Source organism: Sitophilus oryzae, unplaced genomic scaffold (assembly GCF_002938485.1).
Source record: "Sitophilus oryzae breed Bouriz unplaced genomic scaffold, Soryzae_2.0 scaffold_154_pilon_pilon, whole genome shotgun sequence".
Classification (NCBI taxonomy): Eukaryota; Metazoa; Arthropoda; class Insecta; order Coleoptera; family Curculionidae; genus Sitophilus; species Sitophilus oryzae.
This window is the reverse complement of record NW_022146225.1, coordinates 889,859-915,695: the sequence shown is the minus strand read 5'-3', so window position 1 is coordinate 915,695 and position 25,837 is coordinate 889,859. Positions and strand designations below refer to the sequence as shown.

Genomic DNA, 25,837 nt, shown 5'->3' with positions numbered 1-25,837 from the left:
TAAAAAAGATGTAGGTCCTTCAGGTCCGGAAATGGAGACGCCATATACGGGAAGTTCGGCAACAGGGGAGTTAGAATCTTCGCGTGGCTTGAAACATTCTTGCAGGGCTACTCCAGTAGCGTCAGTAACGTCTAAATGTAAGGCTTTCTTTTTTCATCACGATGTTTTTGTATTTTGATCAGATGTACGAGGGTTGTCTTTTATACAGGGTCGCTGTTATGTATGGAAACGATCGATTATTAGGTAAAATATAGGAGGTACCGCAAAAAGTTAAACATAAAAGTTATAGGGTTTATAAATATCTATTAGCGCGTAATAAATTTAAGTATACAGGATCGGTCATAAAGTCGTGGCACATCAAAGTTTCATTTTTTTTTAAACGGAACCCCCTGCATATTATTGCATATTTTGGTTCTTCCTTCAATTCTAAGCAAAAATCGAAATACACACAATGTACCTGAAACCAACCGTTTCCGAGTTATTGACCTTTGAAAATATCACTTAAAGAATTTGATTTAATTAATTTCGATATGTTCAGTTTCATTTAACGATGCCATTCTGACGAAACTGTAATACTTAAAATGTTGTATCCTATGTTATAGGGCTTATTTCTCTCTACAATTTCCTGTCTCACAATGTACCGTTTGTGTCCAGGAAGGGTTCATAGTTTCATAGATGTCGATTTTCGAAAGAAACCAGAACATGTATATTATTTCGTATATTTTTCATTTTATTGATTTTATGGAAAGCACTGTTCATTAAAATGTTGTATCCTATGTTATAAGGCTTGTTTCACCCGACAATTTCCTGTCTCACAATGTACCGTTTGTGTCCAGGAAGGGTTCATAGTTTCATAGATGTCGATTTTCGAAAGAGATCAGAACATGTATATTATTTCGTATATTTTTCATTTTATTGATTTTATGGAAAGCACTGTTCATTAAAATGTTGTATCCTATGTTATAGGGCTTTCTCTCTACAATTTCCTGTCTCACAATGTACCGTTTGTGACCAGGAAGGGTTCATATTTTCATAGTTGTCGATTTTCGAAAGGAATCGGTACATTTATTTTATTTCGTATATTTTTCATTTTATTGATTTTATGGAAAGCACTGTTCATTAAAATGTTGTATCCTATGTTATAGGGCTTTCTCTCTACAATTTCCTGTCTCACAATGTACCGTTTGTGACCAGGAAGGGTTCATATTTTCATAGTTGTCGATTTTCGAAAGGAATCGGTACATTTATTTTATTTCGTCTATTTTTCATTTTATTGATTTTATGGAAAGCACTGTTCATTAAAATGTTGTATCCTATGTTATAGGGCTTGTTTCTCTCTACAATTTCCTGTCTCACAATGTACCGTTTGTGTCCAGGAAGGGTTCATATTTTCATAGTTGTCGATTTTCGAAAGAAATCAGTACATTTATTTTATTTCGTATATTTTTCATTTTATTGATTTTATGGAAAGCACTGTTCATTAAAATGTTGTATCCTATGTTATAGCCCTTGTTTCTCTCTACAATTTTCTGTCTCACAATGTACCGTTTGTGTCCAGGAAGGGTTCATATTTTCATAGTTGTCGGTTTTCGAAAGAAATCAGTACATTTATTTTATTTCGTATATTTTTCATTTTAATAATTTTATGATAAGCACTGTTCATTAAAATGTTGTATCCTATGTTATAGCCCTTGTTTCTCTCTACAATTTCCTGTCTCACAATGTACCGTTTGTGTCCAGGAAGGGTTCATATTTTCATAGATGTCGATTTTCGAAAGAAATCAGTACATTTATTTCATTTCGTATATTTTTCATTTTAATGATTTTATGATAAGCACTGTTCATTAAAATGTTGTATCCTATGTTATAGGGCTTGTTTCTCTCTACAATTTCCTGTCTCACAATGTACCGTTTGTGTCCAGGAGGGGTTCATAGTTTCATAGATGTCGATTTTCGAAAGAAATCAGTACATTTATTTTATTTCGTATATTTGTCATTTTAATGATTTTATGATAAGCACTGTTCATTAAAATGTTGTATCCTATGTTATAGGGCTTGTTTCTCTCTACAATTTCCTGTCTCTCAAGAATTGAAATACGTAATAATATACAGGGGGTTCTATTTAAAAAAATAAAACTTTGATGTGCCACGGCTTTATGAACGACCCTGTATACTTAAATTTATTACTCGCTAATAGATCTTTAAAAATCCTATAACTTTTGTATTTAACTTTTTACTGTATCTGCCGTACTTTTTGCGCTACTGAAAGATGACAGTTAATTTTAATAATATAATAATCATACGGTATATGTAAACTATAAAAGACAACCTTCGTAACCAAAGTTTGTTCTTTATTATCAGTTATTTATATTTTACCCAGATGCTGCTAGCAGGCTAGCTGTTAAAAGTGCCGAATTGAGCAAGACTGCAGCACAGACAGTATCATCCAAAGAACCAATGGTGTCGGATGATGAACATGTAGCAATTGAGGGGCACACTTCTGGAGGCATACTGATAACACTTTTCGTATAAATTAAATAATAATACGCGCTTCCTTTAGGTATGTCCGTTCCAAATGTCGACGGTGTTCCAACTAGTAAATCTGCTGAACAGGAAGAATCAAGCGAAATTGAAGAAGCAGCAATGGGGTCCGAACGCGCGGCAGAGTCAGACAGTACATTATTACCTTATTTTAGTTCTAATAAATCTTATATATTTTCCCTGTGTTTTAAGGTCCTCCTACAACGACAGGAGTAGAAGTATATAGTGCTGAAGTTTGGGCTGCTGAGCACCTGGTTTCCGACGACGAAGCAGTGATGTTTTCGGATGTTCAAGCCTTGCCACCAGGAGCGGAAAGTAATTTTTTTCATTCTTTTCCTTCTACTGCTTTATTATCTATTTTCCTTGTTACAGTGTACGTTAGTGAAGACGGTGGTAGAACTGGATATTCTTACGACCCAGGTGATATATATTTTAGTTGTTTGTAAAAGACTGTTCAGTCATCACTCCCCGCCACGTCATCATTATTTGTCAAATACCTAGATCATAATATATACTTACGCGGATAAGTAAATCATTATGAAAACTGTCGCAAACATATCAACGACTTCCATTTATCTTATTTTTTTGTTGCATACGCGGTGCTTCTACTCCATCTATCCTTGTCGAGGACCTATCGTCCACGCGCCAAATTTGAAATTTTAAAAATTTAATTTGTAAAACGCATATATTTGAACTTGATATTGAAGTTTACTGTCACAAAAATTAAATTATATAAAAATTACATTTAGCCACTTCCTACGAATATCAATATTCTTAGGAAATCTAACCAGAAAGTATGCACGTGGTTTAATATAAATAAACGAACAACTGAATACTTTACTTGCCTATGAAAAGATAATTCGGGGACCTTTATATTAGAACTTCCACACACCAAACACTTTCGACTCCTTTTTACGAGTCTTTAGAAAGTTCAACGAAAGAAAAAATAGAAATATAATTGCACAAACTTAAAATTAACTTCTCACTGAACACACTCGCATCCTTGGCTATATAAAAGCGGTCAATAAAAGAGTAATTAATACAATTTTTAAAATAAAAAACGCACAAAAATGCCTCGTTACACAATGGAAATAAGATTATTACAATATGATGACAATGAAAAGTTTGTTTCCATAACAATGTATAATTTGTACTTTCTAGACCGTATAAAATTGTGATTACTGTGGAAATACGTGCAAATTTTAATGCGCATGCACAAAGTAAGGTCCTCTAGAAAGACAAACCTATTGGAAGTTTCATAAGTGCAGTAAGGAAGGTTTGAAAATGGCATATCGTGATGTTGGAAACATATTTTTTAATGCTAAACTTATAGCGTTGATCTAGGAGTTCCACAATTATATGACGTGACATTAAACGATGGTTGCACATTCTATATTGTGTTGTATTTGTTTTAACAGGCACTAGGTCCAAGGAGCACTTAATCTAAACGACTCAGTGCTCTTATCGTGTTGCTTTTTTTTTGTGTTTACCTTTGAATAAGAAGACTAAGGAAGGAGCATAATGCTATCCATGTATTCATGCATGGTGGGCGGAAAAGCCACCATAAAAGCTCTCTAGGGTGGGGATCCTTGACAGTTCTGTTTGACGATTCATTTGACACATTTGAATTTGATTTGAAATTTTGTGGATTTGTCAGTCTTTACGGACTTATTTTATGTTATTTATTATTTATTCTACTACTGATGTATAAGGTAGTAAATCTAGATGAAGTATTGGCAGAACAAATTAACAGAGCACTATCGCGATTTATCGAAAAGACTCTAAACAACTTTTCGCTAGTAAGTGACTATATAATATACATACGTAAACCGATCATTTATGAAATTCACTTAAATTAACTAAATTATATATTTTTCTTGCATTTTAGCTTTTATTTATTACTTGTCAAAGATTAGATGTCAAAGAATTTAGATACGTTAATTTGACTTACCTGCTTCAGTAGCGTATCGGATGCTTGTGTTAATAAATACTTATTATAACTTATCTATTTTTATTAGAATTATATATTTTTATAACAATTTTAATAACTACCAACATTTATTCACAACGTAAAATAAAACAACAAATTATTGAGTCTACCCCACGTCAACCCTACATCATAGTTTTACATTTTTTAAATAAAATTAGAACGACACTGATAAACCGGAATTTAAGTCGGCCATATTTGAGGCCTATCGCGGTGTACCTAAGATTTTTGATATGCTCCTTCCTTAGTCTTCTTATTCAAAGGTATTAACGATTTATATTTTATATTTTAGGGGATCCAAGGGTAGAAATGGTAACTGTAATTACAGGGAAACGCCCGCGCCGCACAGTGATTCAGATTGCCAAAAAGTGGCCTATAGGATATTTTTAATTTTATTACAAATTCTAGACTTATTAGGTTTAATGGCGGATTTATTAACTTGACAAAGATAGTCCAAGGAATAAACAAAATATATTTTAGACTATGTTTGTTTAGCATAAAAATATTAAAAAAGTGGGATTTTCTATGAATTTTATTCAAAAATTATGGTTTTTAAAAAGGTTTGAAAAATGCTTCGAACCTAGTCAAAAAAAGGTTAATATACCCTTTAGATTAATACCCATCTGGTCTAAATTAAAGAAAAAAAAACAAATTGCAATATGCGTTAAATGGAGTCTTCAAACTCATTTTCTTCATGACATGATTCACAACCACTTTCTTCTAGTTCCTCTTCACTATCTGATTGACAATAATATTCTGTTGCCATATAAGTATCATCTGCGGGTAAATCTTCACCTATTTTTAGTGGCGACTACTTTCTCTGGAAATTCAAAGCCTAGTTGGACTGCTTTTGCCGTCTCATTTTTATGTTCCTTCCTTAAATTAGAAACTGTAGCATATGCCAGAACTTCCGAAGTGTAAGAATCTCTCATTTCTAGAAATAAATTCGTTTTTAATCTTTGCCATTAATTAAAAGCTATAAGATATTATAAATTAATTCCTTGGCAATATATACCTTTGGTCTCTTTATTTTTTTAGGACTTGGACAACTCTGAAAAAAAAATCTTCTTGAAGAAAAAAAATCTTCCATTTGAAGTAAATTTTTATTCAGCCAGAGACAATTGTTGGAAATAAAACTGCTCCAAGTATAATTACATTTCCTCCACTTTTCTGACCAGTTATAAACAAAATTTTCAATTTGCTTTTTTTTCGATAATATGTTAGGAATATTATTCTCACACAAAAATTAAATAATTTCATCAATAATATCCGCTTCTGACCTATTATTAAAATCAATTTTTAAAAACCTCTCACATATTGATCTGCGGCTTATTGTTCCTAAAAATAAAAGGAATAGAGTACGGGAGGAACATGTGAGTCTCTATAGTTACACTTTTACCACTCCAGAGTTACTCAAAAAATATTAGTATAATAATTTAAGAAATTATCCATGGAACAAAAATCAGACTACTGGTCAACTTAAAATTCTAATTTATATATCATCTACCTCGGGGTCTCTTGGGGTAAGATACTTGTGGTAAATTAAACTTGGTATAATACCTTTTAAAAATTATAAAATACAGAAGCGGAGATCTGCGGAGTTTTCAAGATACGCAATTTTAAAGTTTATTTTTTTCCAAAAAAAACGCTCTGCTATGTTTGTGGTAACTACTAGCTTCATAAAAAAATATTTAAGTTAATAAAATTCTCTTAAAAAGTACTTACCTTGGTCTTCAAAACCCATTATAATTTAATTTATTTCTAAGTCTCTGAACTAAGAACCAAAATATATTAGCAACACTAAACCCTTATCAACAAATAATTGATATATTTAAACTACAAAATCTAACGAAAAAAAAAACATTCCTGTACGCTTTTTTATTACGATTAAAAAGTGGATTGTGATAAATTTGAATAAATGGACCCATCATCTGTTGAAAATAATATCATTGTTGAAATTTTCGAAATTTTTTTCTTGACCCCTATGCGTCGATTTTTTTGAATCTGAACCAATGTGCGCCGTAAGTAAACTATAATAATTCCCATTATCGGCTATTGTCTTTAAAGTATTTTGCTATTATATTTATTTAATATTTCAGCCGAGGATGTAAGGACGGGAGGTATCGGAGGTAAGTAAACTAAAATATTTTCTGATTTTCGACCATTGTGATTAAAGTATTTTGCCTCGTATTTTTCTATTTTATTTGTTTAATATTGCAAACGAGGTAACAACAGAAAGTCACGATGGTTACGGAGGATACAAAGATGCTTTTGAAGCACAAGGTATAAATATTTCGGTATTTTTTGTGTTGATTTCAGCAGTAAGAAATAAGGAATAATGTCTCGTTTATATTATACAAGAACAGAAGAAAGTGCAAGGGGTCGTTTAGACTCTAAGACAATTTGAGCAAACTATTTACTTATTTTTTCGTAGTTAGTGCTATTTGTCTGACCTAAAAAGAAGACACAAGCGTAACCTCGTTTAGACATTTCTCATTTGTTTTCGGCTTGGTAAAGTATATAAATATTTCTGAAACCACTAACCCCTAACCATATTAACCAAGACAGATGCCTCAACTATCTAAAACCGTAGTAACGCTAACGTTACAAATCAAGACGAGACAGATTTTACTCAAGCCAATTTTTTGAACTGCACAAACTAAAGGTGGCTACACACACTACTGCAAGCTTGTAAAGTCTGTTATTTTTTAATCTCCGGTATTAGTATAAATTGATTGTTGGTACAATACCTCATTTAATATGAAATAATATTCTACTTTTTGAAATGTATCGGGCCCTAATTGTACCTAAAAGTAATATATTTTTACAGCGATATACCATATTGTAAACTATTTAATATTTCAGTCACTTAAAAAGTTAATTTGTATTGAATAATTGCCTACCATTAAAGGAAATTTGAGCTATAATCCTTGATGGGCATATTCCGGTTTTGTTCAACCGATTTGTTCTCAAAACCTGAAACATCTACATATAAAAAGAAGCACAGGTCACTAATTATAATAAACTTCACCCTTGGAATTACTTCCACTAATTATAATAAATTTCACCCTTGGAATTACTTCTATTACAATTACAATACATTCATCTGCATTGGCATTTTCTACTTTTCGATGGGAAACAATCAACTTCCCAACATTTTTTAAATGATGTAACAATTCCTCTTGTGGTTACTTTTCCATAGATATACTCATCTCTGTCCCCATAAAGCGCAAACTAAAAACCTAATAAACAATTTTATACCGAATATAGAAATAAATTTAGTATTCTTATAACTATTAGGTATCGTCCAAATCCATGTTAATAGATAATTAATATTTTGGATTTTTGTCTTTTATTTTTAAATATATTTTTGGAACTGCTGGTTTTAGTAATTATTAAATTAAACGAACTAAAAAGTCAGAAAAAATAAACAATTCTTAACCATAACCCTAAAAAAATACAAAAAATGCAGATCTCCTGTCAACTTTCTTTATTTTTTATTTATTCATTATTTTTCTAGTGACGTCACAGGTGGTATGCGTGAACTGAACGAAATTGGAGCCGCTAAAGGTGCGTATTCATTATCCGCACGAACGAACGAACGAATGTTCGCTAGTGGTATGGACGGGGACCGCACGATAGAACCGCACGAGAAGACCGCACGCATTTCTTCATTCGCGCGCCAGTTCAAATCGTCAAGATATTGTTATAAACCTGTTTTTTTTTTGTTTATATACCGTCATTGAATTATCGCTAAGCAAGTTACTATGGAGCAGTGCATAAGGAGTCGGGCTAGGAAGCGAGAGACCGGAGTTCGAATCTCGGCCGGAACATCACTTTTTATTTTTTTTAAATACTGTTGTATTCTATAGTTTATTTTTGTAGTATAAGAAAAAGAACTATTTATTCTGTTATTTTTTAATCTCCGTTATTAATATAAATTGATTGTTAGTACAATACCTCATTTAATATAAAATAATATTCTACTTTTTGAAATGTATCGGGCCCTAATTGTACCTAAAAGTAATATATTTTTAGTGATATACCATATTGTAAACTATTTAATATTTTAGTCACTTAAAAAGTTAATTTGCATTGAATAATTGCCTACCATTAAAGGAAATTTGAGCTATATAATCCTTGATGGGCATATTCTGGGTATGCAAATACTTCCTTTAAATTTTGGGTGTCGTTCAACCGATTTATTCTCAAAACCAGAAACTTCTACATATAAAAAGAAGCAGAGGTCACTAATTATAATAAACTTCACCCTTGGTATTACTTCCACTAATTATAATAAACTTCACCCTTAGAATTACTTCTATCACAATTACAATACGTTCATCTGCATTGGCATTTTCTACTTTTCGATGGGAAACAATAAACTTCCCAATATTTTTTAAATGATGTAACAATTCCTCTTGTGGTTACTTTTCCATAGATATCCTCAACTCTGTCCTCATGTGAATTCAGAGGCAATGAAAATGAAAATTATTTACCATAAACATCGCAAACTAAAAACCTAATAAACAATTTTATACCGAATATAGAAATAAATTCAGTATTCTTACCTATCGTCCAAATCCATGTTAATAGATAATTATTATTTTTAAATATATTTTTGGAACTGCTGGTTTTAGTAATTATTAAATTAAACGAACTAAAAAGTCTTAAAATAAACAATTCTTAACCATAACCCCAAAAATTGCAGATCTCCTGTCAACTTTCTTTATTTTTTATTTATTCATTATTTTCCTAGTGACGTCACAGGTGGTATGCGCGAACTGAACGAAATTGGAGCCGCTATCGATCATACCTTGTATTCTTTGTACCATGACGTCTAAACGCCTTTGATGTACCGACTCGAAGCGGATGGTCGAGCGCACGAACGAACAAACGGCCGCATGCGTTCGGTCCCCGTCTAAATATACCGCACTTTCATTCGTTCGTTCGTTCGTTCGTTCGTTCGTTCGGATAATAAATACGCACCTTAAATCTGAAAGCGCACGCAGGCGAACGCCTTTGATGTACCGACTCGAAGCGGATGGTCGAGCGCACGACCGAACGAACGGCCGCATGCGTTCGGTCCCCGTCTAAATATACCGCACTTTCATTCGTTCGTTCGTTCGTTCGTTCGTTCGTTCGTTCGTTCGTTCGTTCGTTCGTTCGTTCGTTCGGATAATGAATACGCACCTTAACGATCATACCTTGTATTCTTTTTACCATGGTGTATTACCAACTATTTCATTCATAGTATTGATCACCCTGTAGATATAAAAACGCAATTAAAAGGTTAAATGTCATCAGGTGGCACGTCTGGCACAAAGGGGACCGATATACAGCAGCAATCCCAAACGGGTGTTCCACCTGAAGACACGACGACACCTGAGTCAGCAGTGACGTCTGTAACAAAGGAAGGCGAGACAACAATCGGCACCTCCGAGTCAGGTCTGCGCAAGACTACCGATTGCGGCTGTCAATCAAAAGATCAGAAACATCAATCATGTCAATGTTGTGAATGTAAAGTACGTTTTCCTTATTAATACCCTAGCCATAGAAACGCAAGTATGCGCAGCGCGAACGCAGCGAAAAACGCTCTATAACCGTGAAAAATTTCTTTTTGGTTTAGGAAATTGGAATATCAACATCTGGCGACAAGGAAACCATAACCGAACAAGAGAAAACCATGGGCGTACCGTCGGGCAGCGAAGAAGCCAAAGAAGATACCGACTCAGAATTCGTAACGATAAGCGAGAGCACTGAGTATACTGAGGCTCAAGATCGTGCAGCGAAAATAGGTAGGATATATTGATTTTCCTTAACAACCGGGATAGTTCGGGAGCTAGACAAGTTAGAAAATAAATTAGTAAAGCTGAGTTTTTACGTGTTTTTAATTTGTCCTGGTCAGTAATCGTCTAGGCTAGTAGACGTTGCATTTACCTGTTGGTACTTATAGTATAGTGTCTATACATAATAAGTAATTAATTAGATTTACAATGATTATAAGTGTTAAAGTTATTAAAGGACTACTAGAGCTATAATTTATAAAGGTCTTCATAAAGTACAGAGTCTCCCAAATAAATAAAAAAATATTATGATAGTATTTTTAAAAAATATATATATACAGGGTCGCTTTTATGTATGGAAACGGATTATTAGGTAAAATATAGGAGGTATATGTATACAGGGTGTTTCGAAAAATCTGGTCATTGATTAATCACGATCCTGCTAAAAGCGCTTGACGTAAAAAGCTGATTTTTGGAAAACAGATTGACTCTAGGGTGTAGAGGTTCGATGAGAAGGGATTTTTCGAAATTCCAGTTCCAAGAGGGTGAAACCACCCCTCAAATATTAGAATATTTTTTATTTAAAAACCGATGAGTTTTTCGGAAAAACTCTTAAACACATATAATTTATTTTGTTGTTTTACATGTTTTAAGATTATTTTTAGAATTTAGATTATTAGAATATTTTTTATTTAAAAAAAATTTATACAGGGTGTTTCATTAAATATGACCATTGAGTAATCACGATTCTTCTTAAACTGCTTGACGTTTAAACCGCGGGTACACGCTAGTAGATGTATAAAATGAGAGTATAGCCGGAAATTACAAAATTTTCGTTTGACATTTCAATTCTTCTATTATTGTACATTGTGTATTACGATTATTATTTAAAATTGAAGGAAGAATTACTAATATACAGGGGGTTTCATTTAAAAAAATGAAAATTTGATGTGGCACGACTTTATGAACGATCCTGTCTACTGAAATTTATTACTCGCTAATAGATAGTTAAAAATCCTTTAACTTTTGTATTTAACTTTTTGTGGTACCTCCTATATTTTACCTAATAATCAACCATTTCCATACATAAAAACGACCCTGTATGTATATTAACAATTTTAATGCTTTATTTATCTCGGAGTATCTAGTGTTTAAAACAAAATTTATGCATTAATGATTTTGTGTTTATTATATATTGGGTATTGCGATAATAATTAAAAACTAATACAACCATATACAGGGTGAATCTAAAATAAGTGCAAATATTTTTAGGAGTAGTATATCATGATCCCAAAAACACGATTATGTTTATTTTTTCTCGCGAAAAAAAAAATTTACAATGTTTTTTAGATTTTACTTAAAACACACAATTTCTTGATAATATGGCAACATAGGTAGTAGATTAAATTTACACGAAAGAAAACGCAGAAAGGTTTTTAAATTTTCGTAAATTTCATTAAATTAAACTAAACTAAAAAAATTTTGGACTTGTATGAAAAGCGGCAAAGAGAAAATTTGTTTCTTCTATCGACATCTACCAACCCTGAAAATATTTGCATTTGGGGTTTGCTAGCTATTAGAGTATTAACTATTAATTTTAATTTAATAATACTAGACGAAGCCCTGGACAAGCGGCAATATCCAGAAGAGATTTTAAGAAAGGATCCAGATTTCGCTAGCAGATCTAAAGAAGAACAAAGGAAAATATTGAGTGAGCACGGATATGCACACCCTGTATCCAGTGGCCTGTCGAAGGAGATGCTCGAAAAGCATCCGGAACTAAGTGGAAAATCGAAGCAAGAGCAGCTGGAAATTTTGAAGTCTTACGGATACGCGCCATTACCGGAAGTTGACGATACCATCACCACTGCCGAAGATATAGTTCGAAAATATCCTGAACTGGCTGGAAAATCTCAGAAAGAGCAACATAAATTTATATCTGATTTAAGACATAAAGAGAAAAAGAAAATTGCCGTCGATTCAAGTTTAATTGAGAAACATCCTGAACTAATCGGAAAGTCTGAGGAGGAACAACAAGATATTCTTCGAGGTTATGGCTACAAACCGAGCGAAAATGAACGTGTATCTCCTAAGATATCTGACAGAGAACAAATTGGAGCTCAAAAATCTGTTGAAATTTATGTTGGTGAAGAAATGTTGGCTAAACATCCAGAATTAGTTGGCAAAAGTAAATCTGAACAACAAGCTTTGCTTAGAGATATGGGCTACAAAGCAAGCAGCAAAGACCAAGTTGGAGTGGTAAGAAGTAGAGATCGAGATGAGATTATTGTTGGTGAAGAACTGTTAACGGAACATCCAGAATTGGTTGGTAAAAGTAAATCTGAACAACAAACGTTGCTTAGAGATATGGGCTACAAAGCAAGCAGCAAAGACCAAGTTGGAGTGGTAAGAAGTAGAGATCGAGATGAGATTATTGTTGGCGAAGAACTGTTAACGAAACATCCAGAATTGGTTGGCAAAAGTAAATCTGAACAACAAACGTTGCTTAGAGATATGGGCTACAAAGCAAGCAGCAAAGACCAAGTTGGAGTGGTAAGAAGTAAAGAGCAAGAAGCTGCTGATATTGCTGTTAGTAAAGAACTATTGGCCAAACATCCAGAATTAGTTGGAAAAAGTAAATCTGAACAACAAACTTTGCTTAGAGATATGGGCTATAAAGTAAGCAGCAAAGATCAAGTTGGAGTGGTAGGAAGTAGAGACCGAGAAGCTGCTGAAATTGCTGTTAGTAAAGAACTATTGGCCAAACATCCAGAATTAGTTGGCAAAAGTAAATCTGAACAACAAACTTTGCTTAGAGATATGGGATATAAAGCAAGCAGCAAAGATCAAGTTGGAGTGGTAGGAAGTAAAGACGGAGAAGCTGATGAGATTATTGTTGGTGAAGAACTGTTAACGAAACATCCAGAATTGGTTGGTAAAAGTAAATCTGAACAACAAACATTGCTTAGAGATATGGGTTACAAAGCAAGTAGCAAAGACCAACTTGGAGTGGTAAGAAGTAAAGAGCAAGAAACTGCTGAAATTGCTGTTAGTAAAGAACTATTGGCCAAACATCCAGAGTTAGTTGGCAAAAGTAAATCTGAACAGCAAACTTTGCTTAGAGATATGGGCTACAAAGCAAGCAGCAAAGATCAAGTTGCAGTGGTAGAAGATGATGAAATTATTGTTGGTGAAGAACTGTTAACCAAACATCCAGAACTGATTGGTAAAAGTAAATCTGAACAACAAGCTTTGCTTAGAAATATGGGATACAAAGCAAGCAGCAAAGATCAAGTTGGAGTGGTAAGAAGTAAAGAGCGAGAACCTGCTGAAATTGTTGTTAGTAAAGAACTGTTGGCCAAACATCCAGAATTAGTTGGCAAAAGTAAATCTGAACAACAGACATTGCTTAGAGATATGGGATACAAAGCAAGCAGCAAAGATCAAGTTGGAGTGGTAAGAAGTAAAGAGCGAGAACCTGCTGAAATTGTTGTTAGTAAAGAACTGTTGGCCAATCATCCTGAATTAGTTGGCAAAAGTAAATCTGAACAACAAACATTGCTTAGAGATATGGGCTATAAAGCAAGCAGCAAAGATCAAGTTGGAGTGGTAAGAAGTAGAGACCGAGAAGCTGATGAAATTTCTGTAGATGAAGAACTGTTGACCAAACATCCAGAATTAGTTGGTAAAAGTAAATCTGAACAACAAAGAATACTTAGAGATATGGGCTACAAAGCAAGAAACAAAGATAAGGTCGGAGATCAACCAGAAACAATTGTAAACGAAGAAAAACTATTAATGAGATCCTTGGAACAAGATCGGACTGGTCAAACATCAATGGTTGTCAGTGAAAAACTGATAAAAAGTTATCCCAAATTAGCCGATAAGAGTCCCCAGGAACAGCTTCTAGTGTTACTAGATATGGGTTATATAATAGATGAAATACTCGAACATATACCTATGAGTATGGAAAAGGTACACGAGGGAATTCTGCCACAGCCATCAGGACCTTGCAGAGCGCCTTGCGGTAAAGTTGCATCGGTTCGTAGCACTGATCGTCGCTCCGGTAGCAAGCTTCCTGATGTTCCAAAAGCCAAAGCTTCAGAAGAGAAGCATATCATAACAGAAAATTACCAGGAGGAAACTCCCGCAAGAATCCCACCAGCCGGAGCTTCTGAGTCGTCTTTTGGAAAAGTTACATCGGTTCGTTGGACTGATCGTCACTCAGGCAGCAAGCTTCCTGATGTTCGACAGGAAACACCCGACGTTCCAGTAGCCAAAGTTTCAGAGGAGAAGCATATCCTAACAGAAGATTACCAAGAGGAAACTCCCGCAAAAGCCCCACCAGCAGAACCTTGTAGAGCACCTTGCGGACGAAAAGCTGCGACTATTAGTTCAGTTAACAAGTTACCTGATATTTCTGTAAAAAAATCCGAAGCTCCGGAAGCCAAAGTGTCAGAAAATAGGACTATTCAAAGAGCTGATGTAGTTAAAACTGAATCTAGGGAACCCGATGTATCTTTTAAACCGCACTATAAAAATGTGGCGATCACCAGCCAACACGACGACGTTGAAGAAGCCTCTACTCAATCGATTCCAAAAAGCAAAACTGTTTTCGCCCAAAAGAAACCCAAATCGCGGGACGACTCTGCTTCTTGCAAAGCGAGCTGTAGAGCGATTTCCGTGCAAAATTCTCACACTAAAGCTGACGAAACAATAGATACTGCCGGATCTAGCGGACACGGAGATAACTTTCAACACATCTCGACGCAATCGGTCTCGAAAAGCAAGAGCATCTCTCTACAAGAAAAACCCTCGTCCAGAGATGACTCGGCCTCGTGCAAAGCGAGCTGTAGAACTATATCGGTCCAGAGTTCTCATACCGATTCAGGTTCTCGCAAGAGTGACAGGAAAGACAAGAAAGATAAAACAGACAGGAAAGGAAAGAAAGAAATAAAGGAGATCGTTGCTGCTCGTACGGACAGTACAACGACTTCGTCTTCTGCCTCAGATGCCAAAGACAAGCAAAAAGAGAAAAGAGTGGGAGAGGTACCTTCGATCGTATCGGAGGTTTCCGATAAAGAAAGACCGGTAATTCAGCCTCCGGCAAGGAAAACAAAAACTCAGCGCAAAAAACGTTCTTCGAGAGTGATGGACTGTCTTAAATGTCAATGTACCGATCCTTGCAGATGCATAGTGTGCTCGCGCGATGTTCTAGAGCAACGTAGACCTATGTCGTATCCCACTCGATCTTGCGACTGTCCTCCCTCCAGGAGGCAGGCCGAAATGCGAATGCCTCAAGCTTTATCCCACGGAGGACATCCCATCGGATGTGCTTGTATACGGTGCCTGTGTAATCCTTGTAGTCCCTGTCCTCCCCAATATAGATTCGAGGGTCAAGAGATTATCGATGATGACTTTAGGTCCAAAGTTAGACGGCACCCATCGAAATGCGAATGCGTCGACTGTTTGTGCCTCCCGAAAATAAAGAAGATAGCCGAAACCAAAGAATATCCTGTGGTTTTCGATAAGAAACAAATTTACCAGGTGAGTTGTGCGTGTCCTAACGCGCAAAAAGCGAAGAAAGCCGCCGCCGAACAACAACAGGTCAGATCGAGGATACCTATTTCCACGACTAGTCCGAATCCTCCAAAAATTAAGTCCGAATCCAAGGCAAACGAGGAGAGCCAACCTGTCAATGAAAAATTATCGAAGTCGGACAGTATCTATAATTCGATATCTTGCGACTGCGAGCAATGTAAATGCGCGGAATGTCCCGATACAAAAGGCAAAGCTCCAGAAGGAACTGCAACAGCAAAACGTGCTCCACAGACCGAATCGTCTTTACGGAAAGATGAAGACTGTTGCTGTACGGGTCCGTGCATATGCAAACCCTGTCCCATCGAAGAACTCACGAAGAAACTTCGAGCTGCCGAAGCCCAACTGATCGCGGCTTTACAACAGGCAGCCGTGGGTCTTCCGCCCGTCCCTTCTTCAGCAGTCCAGCCCAAAGACGCAGCAAGGAGTGTCGACGAAGATTGTACTTGTGCGCAGTGCGTCTGTCCCGGAGCGGTGGGCGACCAAACGCCGACAAGAAAGGAGCCTCCGGAAAAGACACAGTTAGAAGAACATGACGAGGAGTGTAGATGTCCGGATTGTGTATGTCCCGGTGCGGACATTAAGCCCAAAACTGAACCAAAACAACAAGCCGACGAGGAATGCGATTGTCCGGAATGCACTTGTCCGGAAGCGCGTAACAAACCTCTTAAAAAATCTGCCTCTCAACCAGAGAGCCAGGTTCGTTCTGCTATAAAAGCGGAACAGGGATACGAAACGCAGAAATCCGCATCGCAAACCGCGCCTACTGCGACAGGCGCGGGTGACGACGATTGCGACTGTACCGTGTGCGCCTGTCCGGGACAAACATCGTTGCCGAAAAAAACCACGCCCAAACCGTCGGACTTCGAAATGGCCGATTGCGATTGTCCCGACTGTCAGTGTGCGCCGTGCGCCGACCCGAAAGTATCCGGAACCCAAGCGGAACCAATAGAGATAGCTGATTGCGACTGTCCGGAATGCAAGTGCGGCCCGTGCGCTGATCCTAAAGTGACACCACGAGCACCAGCAGTGGAAGCACAGAAGCCGGGAGAAGAACATCCGGAAGATTGTGCGTGTCCAGTGTGCGCTTGTCTCGGTGAAGAAATTGAACCTGTAAAGTCTAAAACCGGACATCCGGATGATTGCGATTGCCCGATCTGTCAATGTCCCGGTGAAACATTTGCGGATGCAAAACAAACTCAGCCACTTCAATCTCAACCAGATCATCCGGACGATTGCGCTTGCCCAGTTTGTCAATGCCTAGACGAACAGTTCACGGATGCGAAAGACATGGACGCCAAACCTAGTAAAGTTTCGTATAAGGAAGCCAGTAAACACCCGCCAGACTGTGACTGTCCGGAGTGTCTATGTATTGACGGACAAGATGGAATTGAGTCGGCGCTGATACCCCTGGTTGAAACTGAGGTGCACGCGCTGACTTGTTTCTGCGCGCAATGTCTCTGTCCCGAATGCACCACAACGGCTACGCACGCGCAGGAATGCCGATGCAAAGAATGCATTTGTGATCCATGCGACTATCGATCCGGCGGAGACGTATTCGTTAAAAAACAAGAATCGGGTGTGGTAGAAAGCAAATCTCCAGGCCATCCAGCAGACTGCAGTTGTATTACCTGCAACTGTGACCACTGTGCTGACAAGGCTAAACCAAAAACCGCTGCGGCAATAACAGGCCATGCGACAGACTGCAGTTGTGGTACCTGCCTCTGTGAAGACTGTGATGACAAGAATAGAGCAAAAACCGCAGCAGTAGAATGCAGATGTGCTACTTGCCTCTGTGACGACTGTTTTGGCAAGACTAAATCAAAGACCGCAGCGGCAATAACAGGCCATCCGCCAGATTGCAATTGTACTACCTGCAAATGTGACGATAGTGTTGACATGGCTAAACCAAAAACCGCAGCGGCAAAAACAGACCATGAAGAAGAATGCAGTTGTATTGCCTGCATCTGTGACTACTGTGTTGACGAAATTAAACCAAAAACAGTAGCGGCGATAGAAAGCGAAAAACCTAAAAGCGGGGGAGACAGCAATAAGGGACCAAATTGTACCTGCGAAACCTGTATATGCATCGATTGCAAAGGTATGTCGTTGAATAAGTGTATGTCAGTTGAACATGATGAAACGTGCAAATGTCCCGACTGTATATGTTCGCCATGTCTTAAACAGTCCGGGCTTACATCAGTAAAAATAGCATTGTTACAAGCCCAGACAAGGCCAACTCAATCTCAAATGAGTTCTAAAACATCCAAGGTCAGGTCTACTAATCCGACGTGCAAATGTTCAAGATGTACGTGTAAAGAATGGGATTCAGACCAACCAACTGTCGAATTCACGACAAAAGGATCTAAAGTTCAGTCCTCACAAAGTGTGCCAGTAAAACAGTCTAAAGTGAAGTCAGTAGACCAGATGCAGCACGATCCAGACTGCGACTGTCCCGTCTGTGCATGTATGGAGGCTGAAGTTGAGATTACAAGCGATTACAAGCAACAAGTGACACAGAACGTTACCGACTGCGCCTGTCCTGTCTGTAAGTGTGAAAGCGATGATACTGGAGTTCCAATAAAAGATCAAACGGTCGAAAGAAAGGGTATGGGAACTGTCGAACAGGGAGTCCCGATAAAACAACAAGTGAGCAGAGAACAGCACGACCAGGAATGTACTTGTCCTGTATGTAAGTGTGAAATGGTTGATACTGGAGTCCCGACGAAACAATCGGTTCTTAAGCAACAAGTGAGCAGAGAACAGCATGACCCGGAGTGTACCTGTCCTGTATGTGAATGTGAAATGGCTGATACTGGAGTTCTAACACAAGAACAAATGGTCACAAGAAAGGGTATGGGAGCTGTCGAACAGGGAGTCCCGATAAAGCAACAAGTGAGCAGAGAACAGCACGACCAGGACTGTACTTGTCCTGTATGTCAGTGTGAAACAGCTGATGTTGGAGTTTCAATGGAACCGATGAAGTCGAAGGTTTCGCAAAAAATTAGCAGAGAACAGCATGATCCGGATTGTATCTGTCCTGTGTGCGCATGTTCAACAGCTGATATTGGAGTTCCAACAGCTTCTATACAGCAAATGAGCGCCAAGCAATCAAAAATTTCGTCTGCGCAGCAAGCAGCGGCATTGCAATCTAAACCTATGTCGTCGGTGAAGCCAGCCGTGTCGTTCCATGGCGATCAGAAAATGGATCCACCGCCCTTTGAAGTACCGCATAGGATTGAGTGTAATTGTGAAAGGTGTGACTGTGTCATATGTGCCGGCAAAAGTGAGTTCGATACGCAACAAGTATCGGCATTGCAATCTAAACCTATGTCGTCGGTCAAGCCAGCCGTGTCGTTCCATGGCGATCAGAAAATGGATCCACCGCCCTTTGAAGTACCGCATAGGATTGAGTGTAATTGTGAAAGGTGTGACTGTGTCATATGTGCTTACAAAAGTGAGTTCGATACAATATTTATTAATTCTTTTTTAACGTGATTTAAATAATTAGGAGAAGGCCGATCGAGTCCAAGTTCGCGTGTGGCGTCGACTCATACAGCTTCAGGTAACTAACCGTATTATAAAATATTATTGTACAGGGTGGCGCCTCTCATACGCCGCGGAGGCTCCAAGGAGAACGACAGTTTGGATTGAAATGAAATTTTGTGAGCATATATAGGTTAATTCAGAGCACTTTTTAAAAATATAGAGAGTTCTACAGGGTGTCCCCCAAAAAAGTTACATATCAAAGTTGTGTTTTTTGTATTGGAACACCCTATATATTAATTGATTTTCGGATTCTTGGAAAAAAATAAAGGTGAGTTTTATAAGAGAAGTATATGATTAAAATGTAAGGTATATGACAGGTATCTATAAAGAACAATTTTTAAATTGCAATAAAATCTACCTAAATTGGAATTTACCCGCTATAGCCTAATATGTAGTTAAATTAACTATTGTACTTTAAATCAAAATAAAATTTGATCCAAAATGTTATACAGGGTGAGAAAAAATTAATATTGAACATTGGTCACATTTAAAAGCATGTTACTCTCTTATTTTAAATGGAACACTCAGTATATTATTCCGATATTCAATGGAAAATTAATCTTATCTCTTCAAAATACTATTAAGATTGCCTACCCCTCAAACAAAGATTTTCCTAAATATTTCCTTTACATGATTTGATCTGAGTAGATCTTTATTATTTGATAAAATCTAGGTAGCTGCAATATGTCTGACGTTACTTCAACATAGCTGTCTAATTAGTCCAACTTTAACAACTAGTTATCATTTTGTGTCAGTTAAAACAAAAAAAATTCTCAGAAAGTTGCCGAAAATGCAAACTTATCCTGCATCAGAGAAAATTGATATGATTCTATTAGTGGGTGAATGCAGTGTGCATTAAAATATGTTTTAAACGTGTATCTTTTTATTACCCTTGAGTATTTTACTCCACAATCTTTAATTTTTGTTAAATTAACAAAAGATATATCACACAGCCACCTAGATTTTTTCAAATAATAAAGATTTACTGACGCGAAATCATAAAAATTAAAATATTTAGGAAAATCTTTGTCTGTGGGGTAGGCAACCTTAATAATATTTTGAAGGTATACAGACCGGACCACCGTAGGAGTAACATAGGCAAAACCGGACGAATTAGCGTATACCCGTCCGCCGGATAAAAAGTAAGCGAAAAAATGCGATAAAATAAAAATAGGTAGATATGTGATGAGAATGTTCTTCTTTCAAAACGAATTCATAGATTCTCGCGACAGCTCTCATGCAAAATTTATTCAAATTACTGAGGTAACAGATTCTTCATCTAGCACGGTTAAAAGAGTCCTTAAAAAGAATGGATACCGATCGTATAAAGCGCGCAAAACTCTGGAAATTTTCCATGAAGACCAATTTCGGCGTATGGCGTTTTGTGAATCTGTAATGGAAAAGGCCAATTTAGAAGAAAACTTTACTCGGCGTATAGTTTTCACCGACGAATCAAGTTTTCATTTATTGAGTCGTCATAACCCTACACAAGTACGATATTGGTCTCGGGAAAATTTGCACAGATATTTTGAGGTACGCACGCAATATCCTCAAAAGCTAAATGTTTGGAGTGGTTTTGTAGGGGAACATATGATTGGTCTATTTTTTATAGAGGGTAATTTAACTGTTGCAAAGTATTTGGACCTGTTACAGCAGCAGATTGTGCCTAGAATTCGTGAGTTATTGGGAGAAAGATTCCACAATGTCTGGTTTCAACAAGATGGTTGCCCTGCCCACAATGCCCGTATTGTTCAAGAATATTTGAACAATACTTTTAATTTTCCGCTTAATTAGTGGACATGGAACTATTTTGTGGCCCGCTAGATCACCAGATCTTTCTCCCAATGATTTCTTTTTGTGGGGTTATGTAAAATCCAAAGTGTATGGTCATAATAGGGCTAATAATCTGGATGAGCTTCAAGTAAAAATACGAGAGGCTTTCCAAACTATTAGCCCTAATATGTTAGCCAATGTCAGACGGGGATTTTACGACCCCCTAGGCTTCTGTTTAGCACAAGAAAACAAAATAAAAATCAAAATAAAACACTAAATCACCACAATACACCAAAACACTTTTTCTTTTACACTGGACGCGCGTTTCGCTAACCATGTTAGCATCATCAGCAGATGATTATAAACTTATCTATATTTACATTTATTATGATTATAACTTATCAGTTTATAATCATCTGCTGATGATGCTAACATGGTTAGCGAAACGCGCGTCCAGTGTAAAAGTAAAAGTGTTTTGGTGTATCGTGGTGATTTAGTGTTTTATTTTGCTGTGTAACACCAAAGGTTCCAACCCTCAACTGTAATAATAGCACAAGAAGGTGGTCTTTTTGAACACTTGTTATAACTTTTTTTATTTAGAGTAATATTTTAGTTTTTTTATTATTTTAATGATGTATTTTTTAATTTTGGAAATGAGTTTTGAGGTTAGAGAATTTATTTATTTTTAGTTTTGGCTTGTAAACACACTCAAATAATAAATATTTAAGTATTTTTATTTTAAATGTTACCTTAAGTGAAGGTAAACACTTAAAATGAAAATAATTAATACTCGGCACTCCTCGCGTCGTATTTCTAGTCTGCTACGACCGACCCGTCCAAGCACAACTGCAACTGCCTACTGCCTGACCAGCCGACTAGCCGGCAGTGAATATCAAGTACGAACGCAATCGGGTAAGCGTAAATTTGTCCGGCAAGTTGCTATATTACTAGTAGCCTGGTCTTTTCTGTATATAAATTCCCCATTGAACACCGGAAAAATATACTGAAGGCTGAATGTTCCATTTAAAATAAAGGAGTAACTTGCTTTTAAAAGTAACTAATGTTCCATATTAATTTTGTCTCACCCTGTATAACTTTTCGAGTCAAATTTCAATTTGGTTTAACATACAATGGTTACTGTAATTAAATATCAGGCTATACAAGGTCAACTAAAATTTAGGTAGCTGTTATCGAAATTTACAATTTACTCTTCATTTTCACAAAATGTGAAATATGTCAAAATCCTTAGATTTTAGGTATATGCTTCTTTAATATCTCAGCTTTATTTTTTTTTCCTAGAATCCGAAAATTAATTATTATATAGGGTGTTCCATTAGAAAAAACACAACTTTCATGCGTAACTTTTTTTGGGGACACCCTGTATAATTCTATATATTTTTATAAAATGTTTTCAGTTAACCTACAAATGCTGCCAAAATTTCATTTTGATAAAAACTACCGTTCTCCTTGGAGCTTCCGCGGCGTATGAGAGGCGCCACCCTGTATACTTTATATTTTAATGTAATCTAATTAAATAGATGGACAAAGACCTGCTTCGCGTGCTGTATCAGCTCATACGACCCCAGGTAACTTTGATATACAGAGCGGTTAATTTTTTTTTATTAATTATTATTATTATTTTTTTAAATTCTAGAACTACATAGCGCGCCGCCGCCCACGGTAAGAAGTCAAACCTCCAGAACTGGAGAACAAGCAAAATGCGAATGTGACGGAGTGTGTGTTTGTCGGCACTGTGAAGAAAACAATGTGGCATCGAGGAAAATGCGTAAGACATTTTGTTTTTGTTTCGACATTCGTAAAATAATTATGGTTATCGCAAAACAATTTTCGATGCACGTGTTCAACCAGTGCCTTCTATTAAAAGATCAGCCTCGGGGCGAGATTTATGACGTCACGCTAGTTAGATATAACGGATTAATAAATATGTTGTAGAATACATGGAAAACATAATTATTCCTCGGATTTTTGGTTTGTATTTTAAAAATGATATAGTTTAAATGAAATATACATAATATACAGTTAATAACTACAACATATATACCTATTTATAGTAGACTGACATACTGATTAATCACGATCCTGCTCAAACCACTCAACGTAAGAAGCTCAATTTTGGCATACAGGTTGATTCTAGGGTGTAGAGGTTCGATAAGAAGGGATTTTTCGAAATTCCAGTTCCAAGAGGGTGAAACCACCCCTCAAATATTACAATATTTTTTATTTAAAAAACGGTCAAGTTTCCGAAAAAACACTTAAACACGTATACTTTATTTTGTTTTTTTACATATTTTACGATTTTTAAAAAATGTATACAGGGTGTTTTGAAAAATCTGGTCATTGATTAATAACGATCCAGCTTAAAGCGCTTGACGTAAAAAGCTGATTTTTGGAAAACAGATTGACTTTAGGGTGTAGAGGTTCGATAAGATGGGATTTTTCGAAACTCGAATTCTAAGGGGGTGAAACTATCCCTCAAATATTAAAATATTTTTTATTTAAAAACCGGTGAGTTTTTCGGAAAAATTCTTAAACACGTATATTTTATTTTGCCGTTTTACATATTTCAAGATTTTTTATTAATTTATACAGGGTGTTTCATAAAATATGACCATTGAGTAATCACGATTCTGCTTAAACTGCTTGACGTTTAAAGCTGATTTTTGGCAAACGGATTGACTGTGGGGTGTAGAGGTTCGATAAGGAGGGGTTTCTCGAATCTCAAATTCCAAGAGGGTGAAAAGGCCCCTCAAATATTACAATATTTGTTATTTAAAAACGGTTAGTCTTTCGGGAAAACGCTTGGACAGGCATAATTTATTTGGTTTTTTACATATTTTGAAATTTTTAAAAAATCATACAGGGTGTTCCAAAAAGTTGGGTAATTTCTTAATCACGATTCTGCTTAAACTGCTTGACGTAAAAAGCTTATTTTTGGCAAACGGATTTTTCGAAAGTCAAATTCCAACGAGATGAAACTACCCCTCAAATATTACCAAGTTATATAATAATATCGCCATATTGTTTTTTCTCATGCTGACATAAATGTGAGAAAATTTTATCCAGTTTGTAAATATAATTTTTATTGTTGTCGATCCAATAATATATAATGTGTTCTTTTTTTATAAATTGGATTAGGATCGAAAGAAATCAACAGAAGTTCTTTGTTTTAAATTTGTCGACGTTTCGCAAAATTTATTTGCATCTTCAGGACACTACAAAGTTAAGAGAGCAAAAATTACAATCAAATAAAAGTTTTTTTCCAAAAATTTAACAAACAACTTAAAATACATATCAGTGGAATTCCACACATATACAATTGGTAAAACTACCCTAATGTTAACAATTAAATAAAATATATGTATATGTTACTCACATTTAAATCTGGACTTTCTTAGTCATATCCATTAATACACGGATGGTATAGAGGGGAGTGGTATATATCCCTTTTTTCCTTTTAAAACACATAACACACTTACATAAAAAAAAACATATAACACAATTATGTATAGAGAAATATCACGAAAATCTTTTCCTTTCACAGACAAGCAGTGCAGATGTACCTACGTTGACCGTATACAGAGAGCAACTAATTCTAGTTGATAAAATACTAATATAATTTTTACCTGGAGATAAAGAACAGTTGAAAAAAGAAACATATAAAAATATTATTTGGATTTAAACCATTATTTTGAAGTTATATTATTTAATTTTTGAAAGAATATTAAAATATGCTGTACTCAGGTTTTCTACGTCTGTTCTTTTATTAACGCAATTTTTGTTTTTTTGGATTTCTATCATCTCTGCAAATAATCTTTTCTTATAATTAGATTGTGTTTGTAAAATAGTGGTATTGTCAAAATCGAAGTTATGGCCTGTCTCTATTTTGTGTTCTACTAATGCGGTAGGATTAGATTTCAAAAGAAAGTTCCTTTGATCATTTTTATGTTCATTCAATCTTTGTTTTAAATATCTACCGGTCTGCCGGTAGATATTTAAAACAAAGGACTTCTTTTTAACAAAGACAAAGGACAAAGATTTAAAACAAAGGACTTCTGTTGATTTCTTTCGATCCTAATCCAATTTATAAAAAAAGAACACATTTATCCAGTTTGTATGTTAATGGAAATTCTTGCTTTGTTTTATCATCACCATTACAAATGATTAATTCGTCGCGAACGAAGTCGCTGGTACACGCTAGTAACTAATATTTTAGTAATTAATTGATTTCTTTGTTTTATAGCTTATTCTACTTATTATATATTGGCAAAAACTAGACCATTATGAAGATTATTCTAAGCGTTATTAAGGGTTATTTATTTATTTATTGATGTAGGTACATCTTCCGACGCCATAAGTAGTAATAACAAGTAAGAGGATGTTATTAATGCACAAACTAATAATAACAGAATTTCATCAAAACTTACGTAGAAATAACTTTGAAAGTGGTGTAATGTGCTTATCAAACTTACCTCTCTGACTACAGTCAAGGGTAGAATTTTTTTTTAGAATTTAGAATGAGTGGGGGGGGGGTTAATCACTGCGACCTTACAGATCCATTGTGTCCCCCTTTCTTGAGTCATAA

The 25,837-nt window shown here is 35.9% G+C and overlaps 1 protein-coding gene across 7 annotated transcripts in view; it reads left to right on the top strand.

Annotated features, from left to right (window-relative positions):
- Positions 1 to 25,837, top strand: part of LOC115879012 — a 49,750-nt gene that overhangs the window by 10,469 nt on the left and 13,444 nt on the right. For 6 of the 7 annotated variants that reach the window (XM_030895641.1, XM_030895640.1, XM_030895639.1 and 3 more), the window contains exons 16-27: positions 15 to 137; positions 2,381 to 2,506; positions 2,561 to 2,674; positions 2,734 to 2,856; positions 2,914 to 2,961; positions 6,628 to 6,657; positions 9,836 to 10,053; positions 10,158 to 10,326; positions 11,930 to 19,369; positions 19,424 to 19,477; positions 22,773 to 22,820; positions 22,889 to 23,020. In XM_030895641.1, coding sequence (XP_030751501.1) covers positions 15 to 137; positions 2,381 to 2,506; positions 2,561 to 2,674; positions 2,734 to 2,856; positions 2,914 to 2,961; positions 6,628 to 6,657; positions 9,836 to 10,053; positions 10,158 to 10,326; positions 11,930 to 19,369; positions 19,424 to 19,477; positions 22,773 to 22,820; positions 22,889 to 23,020 — 8,625 coding nt within the window. The remainder of the gene's footprint in view (positions 1 to 14; positions 138 to 2,380; positions 2,507 to 2,560; positions 2,675 to 2,733; positions 2,857 to 2,913; positions 2,962 to 6,627; positions 6,658 to 9,835; positions 10,054 to 10,157; positions 10,327 to 11,929; positions 19,370 to 19,423; positions 19,478 to 22,772; positions 22,821 to 22,888; positions 23,021 to 25,837) is intronic. The other variant, XM_030895638.1, reaches the window with a different exon arrangement.